The following is a 27,288-nucleotide window of genomic DNA, read 5'->3' on the forward strand; positions in this document are numbered from 1 at the left end:
AATTTATTTTAATAATATAAAATTAAACAAAAAATGATGGAGGAGATATACATTGTTATCAAATCTGTATTATTAAACTCATTAATTGTCATATATATATTAGTCATTTATGGTAATTCTGTAGGTTTTATTTAAGGAAAGAAAATATCATATCATATCATTATATCATATAGTTTAACCAACTTATATATCTAACAACATATAAAAATCGAATGTGGACCTACTTATTTTTCAATTGAATGTAATTGACTACCTAATTGAGTGACACCTATGCATTTGGGTCTCTTTTAATTAATACAAAATTGAAGTTACATCTTTTCAAATGTTCCTCAATTAATATATAAGGGATTCGAAATCATGGAAGTTTGGTAAACATTTCATCATTTTACCATTTGAAACAAAACAAAAAAATTGCAATTACATTTTGCCTCTGTTGTATTCACCAAACCAATCCGAAATTTCACTGTACCCAAAAGTTTTGACAAAACCTTTTAAGCAATGCCAACCACAAAAAAAAAAAAAAAAAAAAAAAAAATACTCTTGCAGCACCATCAAAACAATGGAGAGATGGAAGTATCTACCATAGAAAACAAAACCAGAATTTGCAGAGCCGATGTGATTGATTGATGAACCCTTCGTCCAACGAGTTTAAAGCAGTTTCAATGCCAATAGATATGCCTCCAAAAAGGGAAAGAACAAAAATGGGACTGCTCCTCTCTATCGACGCCTTTTTTTCTTAGGGGTAAGCAGGACATGCTTCTGAGATGTGTTTGCTTCCATGGTTTGATCTCCATTCCCTGGTGCAAGGTTGTAGTATTGATCAGTATCACTGTCTACCTCACCAGGAGTCATTCTACTATGATTTGCCATAAACTGCAAAAGCGTCACGTTGTAATAGTAGCTCACGATCTCTTCTCTGCTCTTTGAAGAAAGAATACTCTTGAGCTCGCTGAAGAAAGATGCGCTAAGTGTAGGTGGAGAAGTCATCAACAGCTTCACCTTCTTCAGTTCTAAGTCCGTCCAATATTGCAGAGTGCCTTCACCCATAGAATCAAAACACCACATGTAGAAAGCTGAGCCAAGTTCAAGTTGCAGTTTCTCCTGTTTTGTGTTGATATGGAATCTGACACATCCAACAGAACCTGGGTTCTGGCAACCGCATGGATCTTGTCTTCCTTTCCCAATAGGATCTCTTTCGATGAGAAGATTGTTGTTGCTTTGTTCTTTGCTCAGCGGCCAGACCCGAGAGCCCAACCACTTTGGATCGCTTTCGGTGTTGACGCCAATCCACTCAGGTACCTTAGCCTGAAACTGTGAGCCAACTCGAGCACATGGTCTATCCTCCTCATCTGAACTGTCTGAAGCCGAGCCACTCTCATTAAATCTGAGTCTCTCTCTCAGATTGTAACTAGGTCCAGCACTGTCTTCATACAGAGATGGATGCATCTTCTGGATTCTCTGAAACATACAAGCAAATGATCACAACCCTTGAATGGCATAACAATCGAAGAACAGTGGTGAAATCAGAGACGACAGATTCCATTTCAATCACACAAGATTCACAACCTATGTAATGAAACATCATAGATAATTCTCATCCCAGGTACTAAACCATTCTCATTACCTAAGTTGCTACTAACAATTCCTTAAAATGCTTTAAGACATGCAATTAATGACTCAAAAATGAATAATCACTTAAAGCTGGAAACTTAGTGCATTTAAAACCTATGGGACTTTTTCAACAACAGCAAATGCAAACTATATATACACACACCTGCCAAATCTTTTGACAAGCCGGATCAGTATTTGTTCTTGAAGCCCTAAACAGAAGAAGCTGCTTCCACGGCTCTTCACTTCCATAAGCTTCCCACTTTGATCTATCTGGCACACGACCAATAGATATCCCACATGGATCCTTAGCAGCCTCCCTTAACCATTCCAACGTCTCCAAAGGACACTCCCGTTTTCTCTTCCCAGGCAAAAAAGAGCAGTCAAGGCTCATAACTTTCTTATCATCATCATAACTTCTCTTAGTTTTAGATACAAACCATTGAAGCTCAGCTCCTACCTCCCTTGAAGCAGTACCATACTTCCTTTTCACCTCACATAAAAAATCTTTAAGCCTACACATCAAACCATCTGAGATTCCAGACAACTCCAAGCTACTAGTATCATCGCTACCAACTCTGTTCAACCAACGAGCAAGTGCATCGAGATACTTAACGTAAATCAACTTCACAGAAGCTGAGTTAACCAACCCTAATCCACACTCTTGAGCTACTTCATCCCACGAAACGGCACTAACCCCGCCTCTGCGACTAACACTGAGGAAAAGATTAAACAAATCGACGACTCTCCCGTCGCCGGTCATCGGAGGAAGAGGTCGGAAACTATCCGCCGAGCAAAACTCCACGAGGAACGATTCGAGTAAGCGATGGAACAAGGAGACGAGATCGTTGATGTTGACGGCTTCAGGAGAGTTATTCGATTCGAGATTCTTCGGAGTTTTGAAGAAATCGACGGCGGCGGCGGCGGCGGCATCTTCGTCTGCTACTACCATCGACCATCCAGCCATTGACAGCCCTGAAACAAACAAAGCGATGATTCAAAAGAGAAGCAAATGGATCTGGGAGCTGAAGAATCGTAATCTATGAACTAGGGTTTTTATTTTAGCGGGAAACACAAGAAATCGAAGAGCATTTTTGGAAGACCCGCCATTAGTTTCTATTTTTGGAAGGTTTGAATTTTGATGGATGGTGACCGAAGAAGAAGTTTAGGGTCTAAAATGGAACTTTTCGAATATACAGACCCCTTATTCCTCAAAATCACATGTATTTTTTCCCCACGAAATTAGGGTTACTTAATTGTAAACGAAATCGAAAATCGCCCAACAATGAAAAGAAGAAAAAAACTGCAGAGATCAGATTTATTAATTATAATTTTTTTTTGGTGAAATCACTAACCTTTTCTCTGTTAATTTCTCTCCTTGATTATTGCTGGTATTAAGAAGAAATGTAAGAGAAATGTTTTGTTTTATACTTTTATTAAAGGAAGCCCGACGGTTTTTTTTATACGAAACGTATTGGAAAATGAGGGCGACCATACCACCATCAAATCTATATATAGAGATAATAGCTGTCAAAAAAAAAAATATACTAACTCTAGTTAATTGTTGACCCACAGGTTGGGTTAAACACTTCCAAACCAGAATTTGTGTTAAATACTAACAAACCACTAGAGATATCAATCGGGCCGGCCCGAAATCGAAAAAACCTGTATATATTTAATCCAAAAATATTTTAGACCTATATTCTTAAATTCGGCCATAGAGCTATAGAGCTTTTCGGATTTATAGATTTTTTCGGAATAATTTATTAAAACATTGTATTTATCATTTTCAATTTTTGAACCATCTAATTTTCGTAAAGAACAGATTTAATTTTCTTATTTGTTATGATAGAGCTTAGATCAAAAATATTGGAATAACATATCATTATAAAAAACTGTTTTGATCAAAAAATAATATTATTTAAACTAAAATGTATGGTTTCAAATTTTTGAGTCTGTCCTAGCCTAAGCGAATTTAAGCCAAATATATTTAAGTCCAAATAAGATTAGTTTGAAAGGTTTAATTTTTAAAGTCATGAAGTCAAATATTGTTTAAGAATGCCAAAGCTTCAATTGTACCAAAAGAGATTATCACTTCAGTGGTCTTTTTCTGTCACTGTGTATATAATAAACACACAAAATTACAGACACGACCCGAATATTTACCCATCACCATGTCTTTGTTCTGTTCCAACACTTCTCTAGTTGGTACTTGGTATAGATACAAGAGAAAATACATAAAGAATTTAGTAAAGAGACTCTTATCATTATGCTTTTATTAGTTTCTTGGTAGCGAGTCTTGCCTTGTTAACTCGTAACTGTCAGCTCCATGGTGGGTTTGGTTCTCATTATTTACAATTGCAATCTTCGAACACAGGAAGAAGAAGGAAGATGTGTATATCGTCAAATGCCAAATACTGCACATCATTTTCATTTTGTCAATATTCAAAAACTGATACCAGTCGATATTACTCTCATTTGAACACATACCTGTGCCAAATCCAGTAGCTTGAACTGGTTTCCACCTTGAAACTTGTGGCTGCCATGGTAAAGACTACAAGACCAGCTGCCACAAAGTTCCAACGAAACCGTTTTTTCACCGTCTTGATTAATTTACTAAACCATTCTTTCACTGCCCGTGGCCTAGGACAAGCATATGAGTTACTTAGAACTTGTCAGAGTGTAATAACTGTATAGTTTCCTTATGTTACCTGTCGAGCATGTTCAAAGAAAATCCAGCTGATCCGCAATATGATCTATGCTTTGTAACAAATTCTACCAAAAATCCAAAGAGGAGACCAAGCGACCCGATTGCTAATACAATGATAATGTTGGACGCCCTGCAAGCAAATAGTATTTTTTAAGTGCTAATTAACATAACCATTCAGTTTAACATGTTACATACCTTGTTGCCTGAGTTAAGGCCAACAAAGCTGTGAGAATGGCAACAACTATGTGTATTGTCCTCTTGACTGCTTCATCAGCCGTGGATAAGTACACAAATGTACCGATCACCGCCATGAAAGAGAGCCAGAAATCCATAAACTGAATAAAAAAAAAACAAGATATACCATTTTGTAACAAAGTATAAGATGACAATGATGCAGATAAATAACTACTCGGACCTGTAACACGTTGTAACTTAACACACACCAGGTGCCTACATCACATGCATGATACAAACCGCTTGAGATTCCACTAGATGTGAAAAGAAACCACTCTGGATACTCCTGCTTAGCATATGAATCAGCAGCTTTTCGAACAAACCAAAAACCACTGAACTAAAAAGTGTATAATAAGAAAATTACTCGTTGTCTAAGTGCCCAGTAAGCTGGAAAAAGAGCCGCTGCATTTGATGCGATGAGAGCAATAGACTGAATGATATGTCCTGCATCAGGTGTTTTAGCAAATGAGTACATAGAAAAAGTTGTCACAGTTTCAAAGACTGGTAGATTAAGATATACCTATGTGTGATACAACTTCAATACCACAGTCAAAACCTCCATGTGTTCGGTCACAAGAACAAAAGCTGTAGGATGTCAATCCACTAGCATCAAAAGCATATCTACAATTCCCATGAGATGAACACCCTCTGGGACATCTTTCAAGAGAAAGAGATACAAGAGTAGATGGACCTTTAGATGCTGTGGTAGCAGGAGTAGAGTCACTGAGCTTCCTCAGCCCTAGTGACCACGTTCCTTCTCGAGCATACAAGATGTAGAAATCAATTTTCTCTTGGCTAGAGTTGTACAGTGAGAAGAACGTTGAGCGGCTAGCACTTGTTTGGTTCACATAATAATAATCATGGTCATCAACAGTGGGCAGTCCACCAAATCTAAGATACACTTCATACTGTGTCGTGGAATGTGATGTTAACCTGAAGTGGATATGCCCACCAGCTCCTCCTTGAGGGATGTTCATGAGAAAATAAGTCCAAGTGGTTGTGTCTGATTTGAGGGGAAAGCCAGTGCTCGAGCCTGAAGGTGTAGCGTCATTGACCGGCAAATAGTATGATTCAAAAGGTGTCGATGATTCTCTCCTCATCACTGCCTGCATAAAATGCATCATGTTCAACAATGTCATAAGCAATGTTCAAGAAATTGCTAGTTGTTTTATATAGTAGCTATTAGGTAGAATATAGTACAAATTAATGATTTGTTTTATATATTTTAGTTTTTATAAGGTATTTTAATTTTTGAGTTTTTTTTATAAAATTATTTTGATGAATTATCAAAATTAGATATACAAATTTGTGGATTTGTACTACCATTATTACTTAATTTAAACCGATGTGGAATGATTTAAACCGATTTAAATAGTATAAATCGAATTTTAAGAAAATAGTTCATGCAATGGCCAATTTACAGACTAGACCCATTTTTAAAATCAGGATCAGAAGTATAAAGCTCAATCTTGAATTTTGACATAATCAAAATGCATTTTACTAAAGGTTACCTGAAGCATGTAGAGTTGCTGCACACAGTTTGGTCCTGCTTTCCCCATGGGACACCCTATCACCTTAACGTTCACCGAAAAGCAGACCTTAGAACTAGAATTCGTGCTAATATACCATCGACCAGCTTTTGGTTTGTTAATAACTAAAGCAACTTTGTGTATATCACCAGAGTAATCGTGTAGAGTCTCTGAAGCTATAGCTCCAAAACGAGCGTAACACATGAGATAGCTTTCGTTAGAATCTACTTTCAAATTAGATGCCGTTATAACTAACTGTTCAGCTATTCCATCTACATCTAAAGCATATGTCTTTGTTTCAGCACCGGAGAGACAAGAGTTAGGAGAGGAATCAGAGCAAGAAACCATACTTCCTGTCTGGTTATCCAACCGACAACAGGAAAGGGGATATATAGTCTGGTTGCAGGAAGGCCCCCACATGGTAGCGGTTCTACAACCTTCTACGGTAATGTTGGCACTATATGAAAACGCCGAGGAGCGAACAATCTGTGCAGTAATTCTATTATGCATCAGAGATATGAACTTAAAAAGACTGTAACCAAAATTTTAGTTACATACCATTTTCCCTTGAGTCCTAGTAGCACCAATTCCGTTAAACAGACCAACATACCAAGCTCCAGGAGATATCTGTAAGTAGCAGCAACATCACACATCTAAAAATGTCCTAAAACACAATTTTTTTTAGGGGAAGCTAACCTGTTCATTGGTTAGTCTCAAGGAAATGTTCTTCTGCATAGGGTAACATTGTTCTGCAATCTCAATATCTTGACCTCCTTCAAAGGATCCATTGAATAACTGTCCTAGCTCTAGAAAACATATTTAGAAGAAAAAAAAACACTTTGTTTTAGTTTCCTAAAATAGTAAGTTCAGACAAAGAAGCATAACTACAGAACATAAGAAAAGAAAAAACAATTTATTTAACTACCTAAAATAGTAAGTTCAGACAAAGAAGCATAACTACAGAACACAAGAAAAGAAAAACAATTTATTTAACTACCTAATATAGTAAGTTCAGACAAAGAAACATAACTACAGTGTACCTAAAGCGTACCTAAAGCTTTGAGAGCGTTGGTTGAGGCATCAGGAAGAGGTGGGCTACCGTCTCTGAAGCATATAACAGGAAGGAGACTTTTCGAAATCTTCGAGACGCTCTTTGCACTCTGCTCCATAGAAAAAAAAATGCAAATCCAAATTAAATAAATCGAATATGGAGAAAAATCAAAATGAATAGAGAGCATAGTAAGAAGCTTACGATGTCAACATCAGATTCAATAGCTACATTCAACGATGAGAACCATGGAGGTAAATCAACTGCACAGAAACAGAGCTCACTCGTGAAGATCATCACCATAAAATATAATAAGATCAAGGGGAAGCTGATGAACAGACCTCTGATGTAACGAGTATCGTAGGGCCTGACTTGGGACTTTGGGTACCTGAAGCTCGAGACCGTGAAGAAGCTTCCATTCTTGTCGTACGAGACAGAATCTTGAAGAGAATTAGAGATTGATAACGACCATGAGAAGAAGAGGAGGAGAGTTGTTAAACTCAGAATTGAAATCTCCGCCATTAGTAGGTGAAATTTCAAGGGGTTTAGAGTATTTAAAGTGTGAGTAGACGAAGAAGAAGAATAAACGCATTATTCCAAGAGAATTTTCGTCGTCTTTGACGAAATATAAGGACTTTTAACTAGTAGATTATTACACAAACTTGGACTTTACTTTTCTTTTGTTCAGTTTAAATCACGCGCCATAATTTCTTCACAAGCTAACCGAACGGCTGTCAAATGATCGAAGTTCTGATATGATAAGGAATCTTGGAGCGTGGTTTACACAGCATAGCGTCGAGATGTGATGTGTATTTGGTTTTAAAGATTTCTTTGCCATGAATACTAGTATATTACGTGTAGGTCAGAGACAACTCATAACTACTACATACTAACATCAACTTAATTTAATCATGTTTAATCAAAACTAATTAATCAGAGGCTAAAATAAGATTAGCAAACCTGATAAAACTACAAAGAGTAGAGATTGGCGGTTTACCAAAAGACCGAGACTTTCTCTAATCTTTGTGTAATATTATAGATAACTTTTTACTATTATTTATTACTATATGATCCAATCACAACTTAAGAAACTGATATAAAGAATGTCAAGCTCTGCAGTGACTTCGACATAGATATAGATATCAATGTATGTGTGTATCATCATCATAGCAATTATTCAACCCAAAAAATAAAACAAGTTTAGATTTAAAAAAAAAAAAGAAACAAAGAGGCTTGAAAAGGAACCATCATCAAACATGTTTTTTGTTCTTTGTCTCAATGGTCAGGATTGAATTTGACGGACTCCTTGTAGATAACCTCCTTTATGTGTTCTTCCGTGCATGTAGGATGCTCGAAGTCGAAGCTAAAAGGAGTCGGACACACCGGTTCTTTGTTCACATCATGGTGCGGTGATAGGTAAGCATGGCCAAGAGCTTCATCCACTATACACACAACACAATCAGCAAAAAAAGAACTAAACCAAGTTGAGATATAAGCCAAACAGAAACTACAAGAACCTCATGAATGTTTTGTAGGTATCTTTGTGTGTTGTTATTACCTGAGATGCGCTGGTTAGGATCAAAGACAAGCATTTTCTCTAGTAAATCGATAGCAGAAGGAGGCATTTTCCGGAATCTAGCAGCAAACTGTTGTTTCGGGTACCGTGGAAGTTGCCTCACGTATCTTCTCGCGTTGTCACTGCGAAGGAAACCAAGACTGGAGTTGTCCGGAGAGCCTACAAGCTGTATATTCAACAAGTGAGGTAACTGCATGTTTTTTTCAGACAGGTTTTTAAACTAATGCTTCTTTTACCTCTGTGATAAGCCTAAGCTGATGAACATAGTCTTTGCCAGGAAACAAAGGCTGTCCCGTCATCATCTCACCGAGTATACACCCCACAGACCATATATCAATAGCTGCTGTGTACTCAGAGCAGTTAAGAAGCAACTCAGGAGCTCTGTACCAACGCGTGACCACATACTCAGTCATAAAGTCTGTGTCTGAAGTTGTTCTCGCAAGCCCAAAATCACCAATCTTTAGCTCGTGTTTGGAGTTAAGCAGCACGTTGCTCGGCCTTAGATCACGGTGTAATATGTTGGCCGAGTGCACGTACTTGAGCCCTCTCAAGAGCTGGTACACAAAGAACTGTAGAAAAAAGGAAAGATAAGTTAAATAAAGATCAGATCAGAGAGGTGTTCCATTAGATCAGAATCAGACTTACGCGGCACTGATCATGGCTTAAGGTTTGGTTAGAACGGAGGACTCGCTGAAGATCAGTGTCCATTAACTCGTAGACAATGTAGACATCGTTGAAGATATCTCGTTGCGGTGGTCTTACAATATCTTTGATGGCTATGACCTGAAGATTCAAACCAAGGGCTTGTAGATCAGATTGATTTTAGATTAAAGAGATAAAAACAGAGGAAACAGAGTATCCTCTGTTTTTCTCTGTTTCTTCTCTGTTTTTTCTCGTCATTAGAAGAAACTTAATATGAGAAATGATGAATTAAGGTTTTACGTTCTCATGATCCATATGCCTGAGAAGCTTGATCTCACGTAGAGCTCTCTTAGCATCAATAATATTATCAAAAGCATTACCGATCTTCTTGATTGCCACTTTCTCTCCAGTCACTGAGTTCACCGCAGCACTGAAACTCAAGAACCAATGAACATCCAAAAGAGGAAGGCTTTAATGAGAAGAAGAATCATAAAGAGAGCTTACCAGACAATACCACAAGCGCCTCTACCAATGGGACGGATAGGTGGAACATACTTTCTTGAAACTTCAAAGAGCTGTCCATAAACGTTGTACTGAATATAACGGCCTCCGTGTGTCGGTACAACTTTGATGCAATGATCTGTAGAACAAGAGCTTGATTCTCCAGACATGATGATGCAATGAATCAGACCAAAAAGAAGGGCCTTTGTTGAAGTTTAAGGTCTCTCTTGAAGACACTAAAACCATGTGAAGAGAAAGAAGCTTTTCTCAACTGTAAAAGATCTCTCAAGTGACCCGTGAATCTAAAGATTACATACGTGTATGTTGTCACGAGAAGTAGAAGTCACTCCTTAGCTCAATATTGCAAATTTCATTTGTTACTACTAATTGCACACATCTATAAGGATTATTATATCTTTATTAAAAACAAGTCAAACAGAAATTTTATATATTTTGTATTGATTTCAATCAGTACAGACAAGACCAACACACACTTATACCAAAGAGACAAGCTCAACAAGATGCACACATTCAGAGACCTATACATCATAGACTTAAACTAAATCTCTCCAACTGCATTGCCAGAGAATGAGTCACTAGACCTAAGATTACAGCAACACATCTCTTCCACTTAAAGTCATTTTAAAGAAACTATCAACTTCCTCTAGTAACTGATCTAACCCCTGAGACAACTTCTCAGCCTGCGTCCCCAACTCCTTAAGAGACTCAACTTCCACAGGATCAACCCCATCTTGAACCATCGGGTACAGCTTCTCCACACTAGCATCAACTGCCTCCAGCTCTTTGAGAATCGTACTTCTACCTGAAGAGAACATCTCTCTGATCTCACCGTTCACAACACTCTGCACATCAGTGAAGACCTTAGCCCACAACGGCTTATCAGACACCGGTAAGTCGAAAAGATCGCTGGTGGAGTCAGACCAGGCCGCGGTAAATACACTGCAGATATAAACCGTTTGAACCTTCACACCGTAAAAGGCCCTCATGAGAACCTTCCCTTTATCCGAGTTCTTGACTTTAGGCAAGCTCAGAGACTTAACAAGAGAGTCTAGAACAGCGCGGCAGTTTTCGATTCTAGCGTTGTTTGCGTTGACATGCTGCCTCCAGCTATCAAGCGAAGACCGAGCCTGGAGATACTTCTTCTCACCAGAACCAGACTGCAAGCTGTGAAGCACGCACTTAAGGTAGAGATCTCCTTGGTTAAGACGCGTGAGCTCGGAGCTAAACGCGTTGCAGAGATCTAGCAGCTTGACGCTCACGTCGAGGTAGACGTCGACCCATTTCTCTTCCCAGTCGGAGACAGGAAGCTGGAGGTCGGTGATGAGGGTGTTGATGTTGGTGTGAGTCTCGCAGAGCGACTCCATAGCTAGCTTCATCCAGGAGAGAGTGAGGATGTCGGATTTGGACTTGGGCATGAGTTTCTTGAGCCTCTCAGCTAAAAGTAACTCGAAGTTGTTTAAAAGAGAGAGTGCCCACGGTGATAAAGCTGAGCCCTTGGGGGATAGCATACGAAAGGGGTTCCCAAATGGGAAGAAACCTCTCGGTGGATCTTGTGCTCTGCTCATTTTGCTTACACACTGATAAACACAAAGAGGTGAATATTGTAAGGGTCATGATTAGTTAATTATAATCGAATAAGCCAATTTGATTTCATCAATTCAATGGTTAATAGAGGGTTAAATCTCAAAAAAGCTGACAACTTTGAAGATCTTTGAATCAAAAACTAAACTTTTCAGTTTTATTATAATTATTATGAGAAACCCACATGGATAAATTGGTATAATTCTTAATCTAACACTTGAAGCTCAGGAATTAGGGGGATAAAGTTTCAATCTTTACAGAGTCTATGAACCCTAGAAACTAATTATCCACACAAAACTCTACATCGAGCTAAAACTAAATATGCAGTATTTGATTTTCAGAAGAACAGCACATCTAAAAGATAACTCAATTTACAGGAAGCTTACCGATTTAAAGTTGCTGGAAATGAAGAAATCAACAAGGAAAGTGTCGTCAGATTGATCTTCTAATGCTTCATTAGCTGAGAAATAACTTATGGCGGAGGTCCGACGTTAGTTTATACGGATAATAAAGTCACGGCCTGTCACATAAAATACTAATTATAAGCTAACAAGTGTACGACTGTAAATGGTGGTTACGTTTGATTTTCTCACAGCCTTGTGCATAGCATTATTTAAACTTCTAATGAAAAATTGGACGGCTAAATAAATAATCTTTTATCTAAAGGCCAAAACGAGAGGGTTTCGTGGGATTATAAAACAAGTCATTAGCGTTAAGTCAGTCTTTGTTTGTTTTAATTATAAAACCAAATCTAACGGCTAAACTATTAATTATGTAATACCACGTTCTACAGACTCCTGTTTTTTGATTAATTATGGTTTCTCGAAACTAATTTTTGGGTTCACGTTTATTTTACCAGGTTGCCTTCAAAATGTGAGCTCATTAAAAAATAATAAATATGAAATAATTAGTTTTTTTTTTTGATCAAAGAAATAATTAGTTTTTTTTACGAGAATTTAAGTCAAAACATAAGGTTTAACGAATCTTATATATTAAAACAGAAGTCACAACCTTGATTCATGTGTGATTTTTTTAAAAATGAACCTAATGGACCTATTCATAGAAATTCATATTACATTTTAGTTCAGATTAATAATAAATAGAAATTTTAAAATATTTTAATCATAATATCTTTTGATATCTTTTCATTTTAAATATAAATATATTTATTTTTAAATTCTAACAAATCTGTTTAAAAAGATTTTTATAAGATCTTCATTTTTGAAATTATATTTAAATATCTTTGCTAATTTCGAAATTAGTTTAAAATATTATTATACATTAATATATTCAGTTATATAAAATTAAAAATAAAAAAATCTATAATATTTTATTTATTATATAATCATAATCAATCATATTAAAATAAAATTATTATATTAAGCTAAATATAATAAAATTGTATTAAATTTATATATTTATTTATTTTATTTTCGTAATTATAAAATATTTATGTTTAAAAATAAAATTTAATATGTTGGTAAGATGGGTTTACATTATCAAACTATATAATACATGTATAAAAATTAACATGTATTTCTTTAAATTTAATAATATAAAATCTTTGTAACTACTTTAATCATAATATATTTTCATTTTAAATATAAGATATATTTATATATTATATTTTCAAATTTTAATAAATCTGTGTAAAAATATTTAAACAATAACTTAATGTATTTTAAGTTATCGTTTAAAAACGAAAATAAATAAAATATATCCTATTTTATCTACTTTATAGTCATGATCATGTTAAAATATAATTATTATACTAAAATAAATATGATAAAATTATATTCAATTGATCAATTTATTAAATTTATTTTCATAAATATAAATTATTTATTTAAAATATAATATGATGATAGAACATCTTAAAATTAACAAACTATATAATACATGTCTAAAAATTAACATATCTTAGACTTTTATATATACAATAATAAATTATCTAATATTGGTAAAAAGAAATCCAGTTTTGAAAGACGAGTCAAAATTTAGCATAAATTAAATACAAAATAATTTTTAAATATATTTTCTCATTAATATATTAATTTGCTTAATAACTAAATGCAAATACAATAAGATAAATATATAATAAGAAATGGTAAATACATACGGTTTAAACAATTAATAATTATAACATGTAAATTATAAAATTATTGTATTTGAAATAGTTATAGAAATATTTATGTATATGATTAACATTAAAAATATATACCACTTATGTTATAAAACAATAATTTATGTATAGAAAAGTGAAAACAAACACCCGTGCGGTTGCACGGGTCTCTAGTTCATATTATTGCGTAAATGGGGCAGAAAAGTCCATTTTTACAGCTGTAGTGATGTTTGAGCCCCACAATAAGCACACCGGTCGGCAAAAGTATCGACCCCACATCTTGACAAAGAGTGTAGGACTAATCTTCACCAGAATGATTTATGGGCCATAAGGACTGAGGCCTAATCTCAGCCCATAATCTTTGAGAAAGTCTCTAGCTGAGACAGAGGGTCTCTCTGCAAGCGTCGACGAAATGATAACGGCGATGGTGTCTCCCCGGGCCGAGTTGAAACCACACAATGCTACGATACAGTTGCTGCATTTCAAATCGCTCTTACGAGGCGAAACAACCTTCGTTCTATAGGGAGCAGCGCCGTGTTTCCTCTGATCGCATCACCCTTTGCAGTGGTGGTGGTGGTGCCACTGCCGTCGTCTCCTCCTCCCGCCTCCGTGATCTCGTTTTCGTCGTGAACCCTCAAGGTGTGTTGGCCTTCTTCTTAAAGTTATGATTTTTACATGATGAGAATCAATCTCGAGGTGGTGGTTCTATGGAGATGGAAATTGACTTCGTTTTAGTGTTGAATTAGGAGCTAATGGTAGAACAGCTAAGGAATGGAAGAAGCTGCTTCCTTACCTTCGATCTCGTCTTGGTGAAGACTGTAATGTGAGTTTTTGATTCGCTTACATATGTTGTATGATGCCATCTGCTTCTGAGAGTGAGTTTCTGGTCTTGTTGTTTTTTTCCTCCAGATATGTGAGTCCTTAACATCTGGTCCTTCTCATGCCATTGACATTACAAGAGAGGTAAGTGGCAGTGAAAAGCTATACATTGCTTTGATTGGTTATATATTCTCTTATCATCATGTTGCTCTCTATCAGGCTATTAGGGATGGTGCAGATGCTGTCATTGCTGTAGGAGGTGATGGAACTCTGCATGAGGTAGAAATTGAGAATCTGTGTTGAATAGAACTCTCTTGAAATTCTCAGCTTTACTCATTCTATCTTTTTTTGATTCACAGGTTGTTAATGGCTTCTTTTGGGAGGGGAAGCCTGTTGGTAATCTCAATAGCGAAACCAGCCACTCGGCTGCACTTGGTGTGAGTTGCTTGAATCGACTCTTTTTTTTACTTGTTTTTTTGTGTTTATCTCATGCGGAGTTACAGCTTACAGTTTCGGTCCATCTTTCTTTCTTTCTTTTTGCAGCTGATTCCGTTAGGTACTGGTTCGGATTTTGCTAGAACATTTGGTTGGTTAGTTTTTTGCAACCTCTGTCTGTTGTGATTTATTTCCGAATGTTGTTTTCGAGCCAAGTCTTGAGTGTATTCTGCGTTTTATTAGGAAGAATGATCCTTGCGAAGCGGTGGATCGCATTGCTAAAGGTATGCCACTGAATACATTCGAGGAGTTAGGACTTAGGACTTAATGTATAACTTATGTCTCATATGAAATCACAATATTCTCAGGGATACGATCACGGGTTGATGTCGGTGTTATCGACCAGGAAGGAAGGGATTCGCATTACTTCATCAACGTTGCTGATGTTCATTTGTAAGTGATTTTCTGTGTGATTATCTGGTTAATCCTTGGTTGTAAATCTCTTTTGTTGTTCATCACTTTCAGGAGTGCAAAGGCAGGCTTTTACGCTTCAAAGTACAAGAAATTTGGAAGCTTGTGCTACGTAATTGGTGCCCTCCAGGCTTTTATGGGACATGACAACCGAGATATGAGGATCAAGGTAAACAACCATCTCTGCAAAAATCTCTTCTTCATCATAGAAAGTAAAATTTAGAAAGGATTGTGTTACATTGTCAGGTTAATGGAGGTGAATGGGAAGTATATCCACAAGTCACCGCTCTCTGCGTTGGAAACGCTAAATACTTTGGTGGTGGAATGAAAATCACCCCCAACGCTTCCCCTGGAAATGGAAATCTTGAGGTGCGTGCGACGATACCATTGATTATTAGATCTTTATGTGAATAGGTTTTTTGACCTTCATACACTTGTCTGCAGGTTGTGGTACTTCAGGACTTCAAGTGGTACGACTTCATACTGAAGCTTCATAAGCTATACAATGGGACGCATCTCTCAGTTAACAATGTGAGCTCAAGAAGGTCAGATAGTTTCTCTTCTGTCTCCTCTCCTCATTATTTTGGTCTGTAAATGTCCCCTAAGTACTTGGTGGTTTATTCTTGTAGTGTACAAAGTATAGAAGTTGAGGAGGTTTCAGAGAGTGGAAGCATCTATGTTCAGTCAGATGGAGAACATCTTGGATTCCTACCTAGAAAGTTTCAGGTTTTACCCGGTGCCATCGACATGATCAGCTGATTCACAACCGCACATTGCCAAGAAAGTGTAGAAGAAGAAGACTCGAATCATACATTCAACTTCTTTTTTGTTCAGTCTGTAGAGAGATTCTTCTTATTTAAATGTTGGATTCATTGTTTAAACCAATCAGAGTTCAACACAAATATCTTCTCTTTTCTTTCACTTGAATCAACTAGTGTTAGCAGGAGATTGTAGACTCCTACCAACGAAGTACATACAATTTGTTCACATATTTGTATGGTACGATAAGCAAAATCCGTTGTAGTCTAGCTGGTCAGGATACTCGGCTCTCACCCGAGAGACCCGGGTTCGAGTCCCGGCAACGGAGCTTCTTTTTTTCGAATTTTATCATAGCAAACCGGATTGATTGAGTCTGGTTCTGTAAACCAAGAACTTTGCAATCCCTTGTGAAGAAAACCCTTACCGGTTCTGTCTACTTCCGTTTTCAAAGTCTGCTCCTTTTTTTTTTGTGCATTTTGAGGAGCATTATAGAGAAATGCAGAGATTGAGATCTCAGCTACTGGCTAGGCCTCTCTTAGAGAGCAGGCTTCGAGGGTATTGCACGAGCTCCTCATCAGAAAAGATCGTAGCTTCGGTGCTTTTCGAGAGACTGCGAGTTGTGATACCAAAACCAGATCCTACTGTATACGCATTTCAGGAGTTCAAGTAAAAGTCCTCTCCTTTATGTCTTTGTGTGGTTCAAGTGGTCTTGTTACATACACACTATGTTCACCTAGAAGTTGCTGCTCTATTGCAGGTTCAATTGGCAACAGCAGTTTCGCCGTAGATACCCAGATGAGTTCTTGGACATTGCTAAGAACAGGTCAAATTCATTCCCTTACCTACTACTTTTATAATGTGTAGTGTATTATTCTGAAAGTTTCAGTTTTGTTGAACTTTCTTTGTGATTATAATGTATTTGAATGCATAGATTCTCTCGTAAATTGATCTTTCAGACTATAACAATAGCAAAGAACTGTAGAGTGTAGATAGACGTTTTATCTTGTAGGTTGTGAGTTTCAGGTGCTTAGTTATATAGTAACCTGAATGTTTTGGTATATATAGTGAAAGTTATGATCATTTCTGCTTCTTTTTAAAAGTCGTTCAGTGTGTAATGAAGTTTCAATGAACACCTTTGGTTGATCTTTTGGATGTGTGAGTGCAGAGCCAAGGGAGAATATCAAATGGACTATGTGCCTGCTCCCAGAGTTACAGAGGCTGACAAGAATAACGACAAAAAGTAAGTTTTAACGACATGGGACTTTTGTGTGTTTTTTTGAGTGATGATCAAAATTGGTTTACTCTTTGAAACTGCTTGCAATATTATTAGGTCATTATATAGAGCTCTGGACAAGAAGTTGTATCTTCTTGTCTTCGGCAAGCCATTTGGAGCAACTAGCGACAAACCTGTCTGGCATTTCCCTGAAAAGGTCTACGATTCTGAGCCTACTCTTCGCAAGGTGATGATGGTTTATCCTCTCTGTTTCAATCCATGACACCATCACTTTCATACTTATCGTGCTTAAAATATTGCTATGTGTAGTGTGCGGAATCTGCTTTGAAGTCAGTGTTAGGAGACCTAACGCACACATACTTTGTTGGAAATGCTCCAATGGCTCACATGGCTATTCAACCTACTGAAGAAACACCTGATTTGCCATCTTACAAGGTAAACAACAAAACTCTAATAGAAAGAAATAGATAAGAAGGCTCATCCATTAGTTGATTTGACGGATTCTTGAAATCATGTCTTTCTTCTGTTTGTTGTTTTTGTGTAGAGGTTCTTCTTCAAATGCAGTGTAGTGGCAGCGTCTAAGTACAACATAAGTAACTGCGAGGATTTTGTGTGGGTAACCAAAGATGAACTTCTGGAATTCTTCCCTGAGCAAGCTGAGTTCTTCAACAAGATGATCATTAGCTAAGACTATGCACTTTTTTTCCTTTGTTATTTCCTTCTGGTTCTCTTCAGTGAGATAGAAAACAATAAAAATGAACTTTTAAGACATACACATGGTGTGTGAAGGCCATACCAAACCGTGTCTCTGTTTTTTTAGTCGCATACACGTGTGAAGTTAGGTGATGGATTTTTTTCGTTGACATTTAGGTGGCAGTTGATCGCAAGTAGTTAGATTTTCTCATATAGGCACACAACACATGTGCAAGGGGAAGTTCAGAGATTGTCCTAGGAAACGAGCATTGTGGAAATGACTTTCCAAAAAAAATCAAGATTTTGTTTACAATTTAATCATCATCTATTACAAATTATAAGATTTTTTTTTTTGGGAATTAGGATATGAATTGATTTATTTTTAAAAAAGGAAAAGAAAATTCGGACAAGCAAAGAAGTAAGAGCGCACACGTTATGACCATGATGGTTCGGACCAAAACAAACGAATCTTTCATTTTTGGTCGGCAAACGGATCTTTCCTTATAATATCCATAGTGGTCTTTGTATTTTATTCCTTTTGCGTATATTAATTTGAAAAATAAAAGATTTCATTCGTACCCCCTTTACCATAACCTATAGAATAATAACACGCTTCTCCGGTAATTAAGATACTAGGATAAGACCCGCGCCTTGCGCGGGATTAAGTTATTATTTTTATTATATTTTGGAGAATGAAACAATAGTTTGGCTTCATTTGGATTACGGGTGTTCAATCCGAATATCGGGTTGGTTTCGGTTCGGTTCGGTTTTTTTTCGGTATTTGGTTAGTAAAATATAACTACTATTCTAAATCCATATTTACTTTGACTTTAGTCTTTCACATACTTTTGAAAGATTTCAACTGGACGACTAAATTGATCAGCCAATCTTATTGCTTTAAATCATTAGTGTTTACATATATATATTATTTAGTTTGAATATTTATTAAATAAAAATTCATATGCGTTATATTTTATGATCATTTGTAACTTATTATAACAAAAAAATAATCTAATTTGATCACAAAATTTTCAGAGTGAGAATATTCAAATTTCTAATAATATATAAACGTTTTGAAAAATTCAAATATAACATATAAGAAAAAATATAAATGTTTTTATTATATATTTAATGTGATTTTTTAATATCTTTCAATAATATAAAATTAAAAAAAAGAACTAAGATACCAAAATTGTTATCAAATATTTATTATTCATAATAATTAATTTTCATATATACGTTAATCATATTAGGTAATTTCGTAGCTTCTAATTAAGGAAAGTGCAAAAAAAATTTTGGTAGATTATTTATCAATTCCATAGTTAGTTTAATAAAAAATATAATGTAAGTCAAGATGGACCAACCTATTTTTCTAAGAATAATATATTTTATATAGTCATTTATTAAATGAGAATTTATAATCATACAGTTCTATGATCATTCATATCATTTTATAACTGAATATTTAAATCATCGATAACAAAATTTTCAATGTGAAATCTTTAATAAGTTTATAATTTATAAAATTTTTTGAAAATTCATTGAAAGTTTTAATATTAAAATATTTATGTAATCTTATGGTATATAGTATAATATATATATATATAAATATATATGTTTTATTATTAAATGATATTTTTTACTCATATGGTTTTAAAATAATGTGTATCTTCTTATAATATTAAATAAAAGTTCATATTAATACAATTTTATGATCATTTGTAACTTATTATGACAAAAAAAATAATCTATTGATCACAAAATTTTCAGAGTGGGGATCTTCAAATTTCTAATAATTTATAGACGTTTTGAAAAATTCAAAATATAACATATAAGAAAAATTATAAATGTTTTTATTATATATTTAATGTAATTTTTAAAGATATTTTAATAATATAAAATTAAAAAAAGAACTAAGATACAAAAATTGTTATCAAATATTTATTATTCATTATAATTAATTTTCACATATACGTTAATCATATTAGGTAATTTCGTAGCTTTTATTTAAGGAAAGTGCAAAACATTTTTTGATACGTTATTTATCAATTTGATAGTTAGTTTAATAAAAAGTGTAATATAAGTTAAGATGGACCAACCTATTTTTCTAGGAATAGTATATTTTGTATAGTTATTTATTAAATAAGAATTTATAATCATACGGTTCTATGATCGTTCATATCGTTTTATAACAAAATATTTAAATCATCGATAACAAAATTTTCAATCTGAAATCTTTAATAAGTTTATAATTTATAAATGTTCTTGAAAATTCATTGAAAGTTTAAATATTAAAATATTTATGTAATCTTATGGTATATAGTGTTTAATATATATATATATTTATTTATTTTATTATTAAATGATATTTTTTACTCATATGGTTTTAAAATCATGTGTATCTTCTTATAATAAAAATGTTAAACCATTGATCATTAATTTTTAACATAATAATTTTAATAGTTTTAGTCATTTATTGTCGTTTTTAAAAATTCAAAATATAACATATACGAAAAAATCTAAATTTTATTTTTATAGCTAATTTGATTGTTTAATTTATTTTAATAATATAAAATTAAACAAAAAATGATGGAGGAGATATACATTGTTATCAAATCTTTATTATTAAACTCATTAATTATCATATATATATTAGTGATTTATGGTAATTCCGTAGGTTTTATTTAAGGAAAGAAAATATCATATCATATCATTATATCATATAGTTTGACCAACTTATATATCTAACAACATATAAAAATCGAATGTGGACCTACTTATTTTTCAATTAAATGTAATTGACTACATAATTGAGTGCCACCTATGCATTGGGGTCTCTTTTAATTAATACAAAATTGAGGTTACATCTTTTCAAATGTTCCTCAATTAATATATAAGGGATTAATTATCCTTTTAAGTACAAAGCAAATCTTATATAGGGAGTCAACAGAGCCATAGATATTAGATCTGATCATTTGGAAGTAAAACTAGTTGAAAGGTTAAGAAAAAAAAAAGACAGAGAAAGAATGACAGAAACGGAGCAAAAGGAGGTAGAAGAAAAGGGATCGTTGATCTCAGGCTTGTTGGATAAAGCTAAAGGTTTCTTTGCCGAGAAGCTTGCTAATATTCCGACGCCGGAAGCCACCGTGGACGACGTAGACTTCAAAGGTGTGACTCGTCAAGGAGTTGATTATCACGCCAAGGTCTCCGTCAAGAATCCTTACCCTCAGGCCATCCCTATTTGCCAGATCTCTTACATCCTCAAGAGTGACACAAGGTTTGTGTTTCCTCTTTTTCTTATCTTTCTTTGTATGTGACGTCACGCGCACGTCATGCTTATTAGTAATGTTTATGGTTGCGTATAGGATGATAGCGTCTGGAACAATACCGGATCCGGGTTCGTTGATCGCGAACGGGTCGACGGTTCTTGACGTACCGGTCAAGGTGCCTTATAGCATAGCGGTGAGTTTGATGAAGGACATGTGTTTGGACTGGGACATTGACTATCAACTCGATATTGGACTGACCATCGATATTCCTATTGTTGGTGACATTACTATTCCTGTCTCTACTCAGGGTGAGATGAAGCTCCCTTCCCTTCGCGACTTCTTTTAATCATCTCTATAAGTTATAATCTGATTTTTTAATAAGTACGATCCGTAAACGACATAGACGATCGTTGGATGTTTCAGTTGTGGATTCTTGTGTTTGTTGGTTATATGTATTTGTTGCTTTGAATATTTTGTTGGTGAGAGTTAAAAACTACAAGATGTCATAGTTCGAATACTAACGAAGTGATGGAGAGTAATTTAATCTCTGTAGACTCTCCCGGACTGAGGAGTATTATACTCGTCTACACATCCGAGTAGATGCTACTAAACTACAAATCCAGTTCATATACTGAAATACAACTAATGACTGACTGGCCATATTGGGAGATTGTTTATCATGGTCTCATAAAACTATAACTGTAAACCAAAAGTGAACTTGTGGAGTTACACTAGGGTAAATGAAGATAATGGGGATTGTGAAGAAGCACGTTACGGTTAAAATGAACTGTGAACATCCTGCGACAGGCTCTAAGGTATACGTTAGGATTCGTGCTAACGTTTTTAATAGTTTCATTACCATATTATTTGGCCATTTGATTAAATCAGCACCATGTACAAGCGTGTTTTGACTTTCTGGTACTTTTTGAAGAACCTTGTTTTTTCCTTACACTTGCTACGATTTTGAATGGAGTATATATCACAGGAACAATGTTACAACTTACAAGGCTCGAAAACGTTAACTAAATTAAAAATAAAATAAAAGTTTTCATGGGTTGGGCCAGTTAATAATTTAATAAATCCTACCAAAGAGTCTTATTAATAAATGCAGATTTCAGTTTTCACACAATTGTAGTAAATGCACCAGCTGCATTTCCCACCCACCTCTCATCTCTTCTACGGTTCTACCCCTAACTAATTAATTCATCAAAATGATGTTCTAAAATTAAAGTTATTTTTTCCCATCATTCTCTCTCACACATGGACCCATCTTTCTTCTTAATCATCAAATGTCAACCGCCTCTTACCTCTTCCACCCTCCTCCTCTTCCGCCGTCGCCGCCACAAGAATCCAACCACTCTCACCTCACAACTCTAGGCTTTGGCTACACCATAGCCATAGGTCTCGGTTTCCTCGTCCTCATTTCCATCGTTCTTCTATCCTCCTACATCTGTTGCCGTGACTCTCGCCGCCGCACAACCGCTGTTGAAACCACCGAGGAACGTGGCAGAAGCGTAAATCTCCCTCGCGTAATCTTTGTCTCCGAAGAAGACAACGAAGATCTTGAAGCGGGTGACGTCATCGTGGGACTAGACCAAGCCGTTATAAACTCGTACCCTAAGTTCCACTTCTCCAAAGAAACCTCCGCCGCGTCTTCCGATGGGTTTGGCGGCGGAGGAGATACGTCGTGTACGATCTGTTTGTGTGAGTATAAAGAAGCAGAGATGTTGAGGATGATGCCCGAGTGTAAACACTACTTCCATTTATGTTGTCTTGACGCGTGGCTTAAACTCAACGGTTCTTGTCCTGTTTGTCGGAACTCGCCGCTTCCAACGCCTACGTCTACACCACTTTCAACACCTTTGTCGGAAGTTGTCCCGCTCTCGCTGTATGCCGCTGATCGGAGGAGAGCAAGAAGATGAGATGTATTTTACATAGATCCATTCGCCTAATAAATTAATTAGGGTTATTTTATTATTTTTTGTCTCCGTTTCATTACAAACTTTACTGATTTGTAATTAAAATTTTCTTCAAAAGTGGAGTTTGCCATTAATATCATCGAAATGAAATTTAGTTCGAACGATTTGCTTCACATGTTTATCCTTTATTTGTTGACAAGTTTATTTTTGTTTTCTCTATCGATATATGAACGTTTCAAAAAAGAAAAAAAAACGCAGTCGCATATATATGAAACATGAATAAAAAGAGTTTGTGTTTGAATTTTGAACAGTGTAACTTACTTTAGTTTAAAGATTTTTTGGTTGTCGGAAATAGATGTTTCTAAAGTTGGGTACAAAAAGAGTTAAAATAGTAGTTGCATAGTTTTTTTTCTCCGTTGGTAGTTGATGACGACGTTACCGTCGTAGGTCGTCGAAATGTTAAAGGCTGATCACTCATGTATGTAGAGTTGTAGACTACTACTATCTTTATTTTTTATAAATGACATAACTATTTGTAACATATAATTTATAAACTTATATGCAATACTCAAATAATACATTACTAATATGTAATTTAAATTTAGCGATAGCATATTGTGGTTCTTTTTTCCGGATATATAAACGTACTCGAAACTGTATGAGATGTAAGCTAGTTACATTACGCTTGATGCGTTCCAATCCCGGATTGCTACATGTCTAAAGCTTGAGAATCATTGACTTGCAAGCGAATCTGGTTTCTCTCTACGTGCCTTAAAAGTTCCTGGTTGTATGATAGCCGAATATATATTGAAGTGTTTTGTTGGTTTGTGAGGCACGCGCAAGTTATCAACCGTGAGTAGAGCTTGAGTGATGTGAACATATATATATTTATTTGTATTTTTGAAATATTTGGTTTGTTGTAAAGAATGTGTATGCGTTGGATGTTAGATGACTTAGCTAGACTAGTCCAGGAATCTAGTTTTATCCTACTCTCCGCACTATCTCGTGGTGTAGTTGTTGGAGCTTGGTGCGTGGTAAAATTTCTTTGTAAATAAGTAATTAACGACACTTTGATTTTGATTTGTTAATGTTAAAAAAACCATATTATCTGAATAATTAATAAGAATTTCATATCTCGAATAACTAATTAAACCATATTATCTGAATATTTAATAAGAATTTCATATCTCGAACAACTAGATTCCGACGTAAGAGAGGAAGAAAACTCAAGTTACATAAAAACTTATTTAAAAATATGATTTAGAAACGTAGAAAATATAAGATTGATAATTATAAGCGGTCCAAAGAATATGATATCGGAGTTATAGATAGAGCTGAATCATATGGAAACATATCCGTACAAATAACTGAAGCGAGTTGGTTGGTAGAATATAAAGGAAGATCACTAAAAGGGTTTGCTGGTAAGACAAAGATTAGTTTGTAGCTAGTAAGAATAATGTTTCTCCTTGTCGGCGGAACCAGGAAGCTCCGATCGTTCTCCACGGCGGCAGCGGCGGCGGCGGCTCAGCCGTATCTCCTGGTCAGAGAGAGGGAAGTCACCTTGAAGTCCTCCAGTGAAAGAGTGGTCACCTTAAATCTGTTGGATCCGTGTAAGCTTGAGATGGTGAAGATCCCCGGCAAGACTCTCCCGACAGAGGTTGCTAAGTCGTTGAGGATAGGTTCATCCAAGGGATGGGTGGCTGTGACGGACCTTCAAAATTCGAAACTGCGTCTCACCAATCTATTTAACCCTTGTGCATCTTCGCCAACAACAATAACACTGCCCCCTCTCGACGGGTGTTACAGAGGTTCAGTTGCCCGAGTTTCCAAGGTCTCTCTCTCAGCCTCCCCGAACCAACGTGACTGTGTAGTGGCTGCTAAGTTGTTTGCTCCACTCGTCAGTCTGTGCCGGCCTGGTGACTCGGAGTGGACACACATCGAGACCCCAAACACTTTCTTCCGTTCAGTCCTGATGCACTCTATGAGAGACCAAAAATTCTATCTTTACTCCTCGGATAGGGCTCCAACTGATCTGATCAAGACTTGCTCTGACTTCCCTCCAGTGAGTCCTTACAGGAGGTTCTTTTTTTCTGACATCCCCAAGACCACACAAGATTTGTATCAGTCATCTCTCTTCAGAACTCAGTACTTGGTCGAGTCACCTTCCGGGGACTCTTTCATCGTTATCTGGTAATTCTCTTTCCTTGTATTGCTATTATTACACGAATACATGCAGGGGTTGGGAAGCCATGTTGATAGTTGTGGTTGTGGGGGCACGTGCACCCGTAACAATATTACTTCTTATAACTCTTTATACAAAGTTATTAAAACTTTGGTGTATAAGATGTCAAAAGTCAAGTTGTGTACCCCCCTAATATTTTAAGTTCCATGCTTAGTTATATTCTTTAGCAATAGTGCACCCATTTAAAAAAGTATCCTAGCTTCGCCCTTGCATGCATGGGAAATATAAAATTGTATGTTTCCTATTTATGAAGGTGTAAGGCTGGTGGTAAGATGGAAAAAGAGACGTCAAGACTCATGTGCGAAACCAAGGGCTTTATGGTGTTTAAGCAAGACCATGGTAAGAAGTTGTGTTCCTATACACAAGACATTGGCGATCTCTGCATTTTCCTAGGCAAGAACGAATCCTTTTGTGTCTCTGCGACAAAATATCCGGGGCTGAACCCGAATTCAGTCTATTTTGAAGGCAGTGAAACTGGGTTCGGCTTTTACGATCTCAGCTCAAACACTGTCCACGATCTCACGCATTTGGCCCCTTTCTCCGCCTTCTACTTATGGCTTGCCCCTCTCGAATAAAAAAGTCCTTTTGTTTTCACAACTATCTTACTACTGTTTAATTTATTTATTGGATTTTCATTCTTTCATCATATGGTCTACTTAATTCAGCTCCAATTGATTTTTATGTTCATAACAACAGTGTGGTTGGCTATATATACGCTATATGCTATCTTAATTTTAATAAATGACATAACTATTTATAAGATATAATTTTATAAACTTACATGCATATATACATTACTAAGAACGTGTCTAAAAATTTGAGGAGCATTGACTTGCAAGTGAATCTGCTTTCTCTCTACGTGCCTTGAAGCTCATGGTTATAATATGATAGCCGATCATTGAAGTGTTTTGTAAGGCGCACGCAAGTCATCAATCGTGAGTACTATTTGTACGTACTTTTGAAAATGTTGTCGTGTCATAAGGAATGTGAATGCGTTAAATGGTAGTACTAAATTGAGTTAGACGACTAGTCCGCGAATTCGCTTTTACCCCCCACTCTCCGCACAATCTCGTGCTGTAATTGTTGGAGCTTATTGCGTACGTAATTGTCTTTTAGAATAAGTAATTAACTAAACTTTGATTTTGGTTCGTAACCAAAATTTCATTAAAATTAGTAACATGGGTCTGTCCACATATTACTTTACATTCCCCATAAACATTCGAGTACACGTAAGCCGGTGACATGAGAGATTAGAGAGTCAAGTCGTCATCCCAAAAGAAATTGTTTTTCTTTGCGGGAAAATTGGCTTAAGTTAAATATGGGCCTAATCAACATCCCATTAGCCCTAATACAGACGCCTCTATATAAACCGATCTAAAGGTACGGTACACTCAACTTCCACAGTTTCTCCTTCCCCGCCGTTTCTGAGATTTTTGTTTAGCATTCAAATTAGATCTCTGCTATTTAATTTAGTCTATGGTTGTCAGTTAAGAGATGCAATGAAGAGTTAATATCGGAAAGTGTAATAGATGGTTCTCGCGAGATGAAATCCGATTATATTTATGGTTTTTAAATATGTTTTTGAAAAAATGAAGAAAGCAGGGATTGTGTGTATCGGCTTAGTGCTAGCAATGCACTTGTACGAAAGATTTCCCTTGCAAAATCATTTTGGGGCAGATGGGCAGTTGTGATACATATACTCTATTGAATAACTCAACAATCATCTTCTCCACATTTGTTTTTTTTTTCCATCCAAATAAAATATCATTCATTCACATTTGCTAACAATCTGTACCCTTGTTATAGTTGTTTTGAGCTGAAACTAACAAAATTTGGTTTAGTTGTCCCTGTTCGTCAAATAAACGCTGCCACAGA

The 27,288-nt window shown here is 35.8% G+C and overlaps 9 protein-coding genes and 2 non-coding genes across 12 annotated transcripts; 7 read left to right on the forward strand and 4 right to left on the reverse strand.

Annotated features, from left to right (window-relative positions):
* Positions 1–364: 364 nt before the first annotated feature.
* Positions 365–3,454, reverse strand: LOC106392018 (AT-rich interactive domain-containing protein 1-like). The gene is made up of 3 exons (XM_013832785.3): positions 2,964–3,454; positions 1,775–2,583; positions 365–1,458 (listed from the first exon to the last, which is right to left on the reverse strand). The coding sequence occupies exons 2-3, from the start codon at positions 2,573–2,575 to the stop codon at positions 718–720; spliced, it is 1,542 nt and encodes a 513-aa protein (XP_013688239.2). The 5' UTR covers positions 2,576–2,583; positions 2,964–3,454; the 3' UTR covers positions 365–717.
* A 227-nt stretch (positions 3,455–3,681) lies between these two features.
* LOC111199810 lies at positions 3,682–7,854 on the reverse strand. The gene is made up of 13 exons (XM_022690249.2): positions 7,471–7,854; positions 7,334–7,392; positions 7,133–7,241; positions 6,778–6,887; positions 6,640–6,708; positions 6,064–6,567; positions 5,073–5,658; positions 4,917–4,996; positions 4,734–4,838; positions 4,514–4,653; positions 4,320–4,448; positions 4,099–4,251; positions 3,682–4,025 (listed from the first exon to the last, which is right to left on the reverse strand). The coding sequence occupies exons 1-13, from the start codon at positions 7,649–7,651 to the stop codon at positions 3,887–3,889; spliced, it is 2,364 nt and encodes a 787-aa protein (XP_022545970.2). The 5' UTR covers positions 7,652–7,854; the 3' UTR covers positions 3,682–3,886.
* Positions 7,855–8,165: 311 nt separating this feature from the next.
* Positions 8,166–10,081, reverse strand: LOC111215199 (mitogen-activated protein kinase 12-like). The gene is made up of 6 exons (XM_022718562.2): positions 9,852–10,081; positions 9,648–9,777; positions 9,351–9,488; positions 8,942–9,274; positions 8,688–8,871; positions 8,166–8,571 (listed from the first exon to the last, which is right to left on the reverse strand). The coding sequence occupies exons 1-6, from the start codon at positions 10,016–10,018 to the stop codon at positions 8,405–8,407; spliced, it is 1,119 nt and encodes a 372-aa protein (XP_022574283.2). The 5' UTR covers positions 10,019–10,081; the 3' UTR covers positions 8,166–8,404.
* A 167-nt stretch (positions 10,082–10,248) lies between these two features.
* On the reverse strand, positions 10,249–12,114 carry LOC111199813 (protein BPS1, chloroplastic-like). The gene is made up of 2 exons (XM_022690252.2): positions 11,837–12,114; positions 10,249–11,446 (listed from the first exon to the last, which is right to left on the reverse strand). The coding sequence occupies exon 2, from the start codon at positions 11,432–11,434 to the stop codon at positions 10,457–10,459; it is 978 nt and encodes a 325-aa protein (XP_022545973.1). The 5' UTR covers positions 11,435–11,446; positions 11,837–12,114; the 3' UTR covers positions 10,249–10,456.
* Positions 12,115–13,938: 1,824 nt separating this feature from the next.
* Positions 13,939–16,182, forward strand: LOC106382929 (sphingoid long-chain bases kinase 2, mitochondrial). 2 transcript variants are annotated; one of them, XM_013823015.3, is made up of 12 exons: positions 13,945–14,211; positions 14,319–14,395; positions 14,482–14,535; positions 14,611–14,670; positions 14,751–14,828; positions 14,935–14,981; positions 15,070–15,110; positions 15,195–15,279; positions 15,352–15,466; positions 15,544–15,666; positions 15,742–15,842; positions 15,927–16,182. In XM_013823015.3, the coding sequence occupies exons 1-12, from the start codon at positions 14,031–14,033 to the stop codon at positions 16,054–16,056; spliced, it is 1,092 nt and encodes a 363-aa protein (XP_013678469.1). In that variant the 5' UTR covers positions 13,945–14,030; the 3' UTR covers positions 16,057–16,182. The 2 variants fall into 2 exon arrangements, with proteins under 2 accessions (XP_048634787.1, XP_013678469.1); XM_048778830.1 differs by having other exon boundaries at positions 13,939–14,211; positions 14,482–14,670.
* Positions 16,183–16,311: 129 nt separating this feature from the next.
* On the forward strand, positions 16,312–16,384 carry TRNAE-CUC. Its single transcript has one exon. It is a non-coding gene; the product is annotated as a tRNA-Glu (tRNA).
* Positions 16,385–16,470: 86 nt separating this feature from the next.
* LOC106380200 (39S ribosomal protein L46, mitochondrial-like) lies at positions 16,471–18,155 on the forward strand. The gene is made up of 6 exons (XM_013820007.3): positions 16,471–16,722; positions 16,814–16,879; positions 17,222–17,296; positions 17,387–17,516; positions 17,600–17,725; positions 17,835–18,155. Exons 1-6 carry the CDS (start codon positions 16,553–16,555, stop codon positions 17,976–17,978), a joined length of 711 nt encoding a protein of 236 aa, XP_013675461.2. The 5' UTR covers positions 16,471–16,552; the 3' UTR covers positions 17,979–18,155.
* Positions 18,156–20,798: 2,643 nt separating this feature from the next.
* LOC106382928 (desiccation-related protein At2g46140) lies at positions 20,799–21,723 on the forward strand. Its single transcript, XM_013823014.3, has 2 exons — positions 20,799–21,260; positions 21,349–21,723. The coding sequence occupies exons 1-2, from the start codon at positions 21,010–21,012 to the stop codon at positions 21,596–21,598; spliced, it is 501 nt and encodes a 166-aa protein (XP_013678468.2). The 5' UTR covers positions 20,799–21,009; the 3' UTR covers positions 21,599–21,723.
* Positions 21,724–21,946: 223 nt separating this feature from the next.
* On the forward strand, positions 21,947–23,335 carry LOC106380199 (RING-H2 finger protein ATL67-like). Its single transcript, XM_013820006.3, has one exon. The coding sequence runs from the start codon at positions 22,542–22,544 to the stop codon at positions 23,172–23,174; it is 633 nt and encodes a 210-aa protein (XP_013675460.2). The 5' UTR covers positions 21,947–22,541; the 3' UTR covers positions 23,175–23,335.
* Positions 23,336–24,627: 1,292 nt separating this feature from the next.
* Positions 24,628–25,988, forward strand: LOC106379082. The gene is made up of 2 exons (XM_013819098.1): positions 24,628–25,361; positions 25,667–25,988. The coding sequence occupies exons 1-2, from the start codon at positions 24,628–24,630 to the stop codon at positions 25,986–25,988; spliced, it is 1,056 nt and encodes a 351-aa protein (XP_013674552.1).
* A 1,020-nt stretch (positions 25,989–27,008) lies between these two features.
* Positions 27,009–27,150, forward strand: LOC125608460. The gene has a single exon (XR_007339354.1). It is a non-coding gene; the product is annotated as a small nucleolar RNA snoR135 (small nucleolar RNA).
* The last annotated feature ends 138 nt before the right edge of the window (positions 27,151–27,288 follow it).

Source organism: Brassica napus, chromosome A4, assembly GCF_020379485.1.
Source record: "Brassica napus cultivar Da-Ae chromosome A4, Da-Ae, whole genome shotgun sequence".
NCBI classification, from domain to species: domain Eukaryota; kingdom Viridiplantae; phylum Streptophyta; class Magnoliopsida; order Brassicales; family Brassicaceae; genus Brassica; species Brassica napus.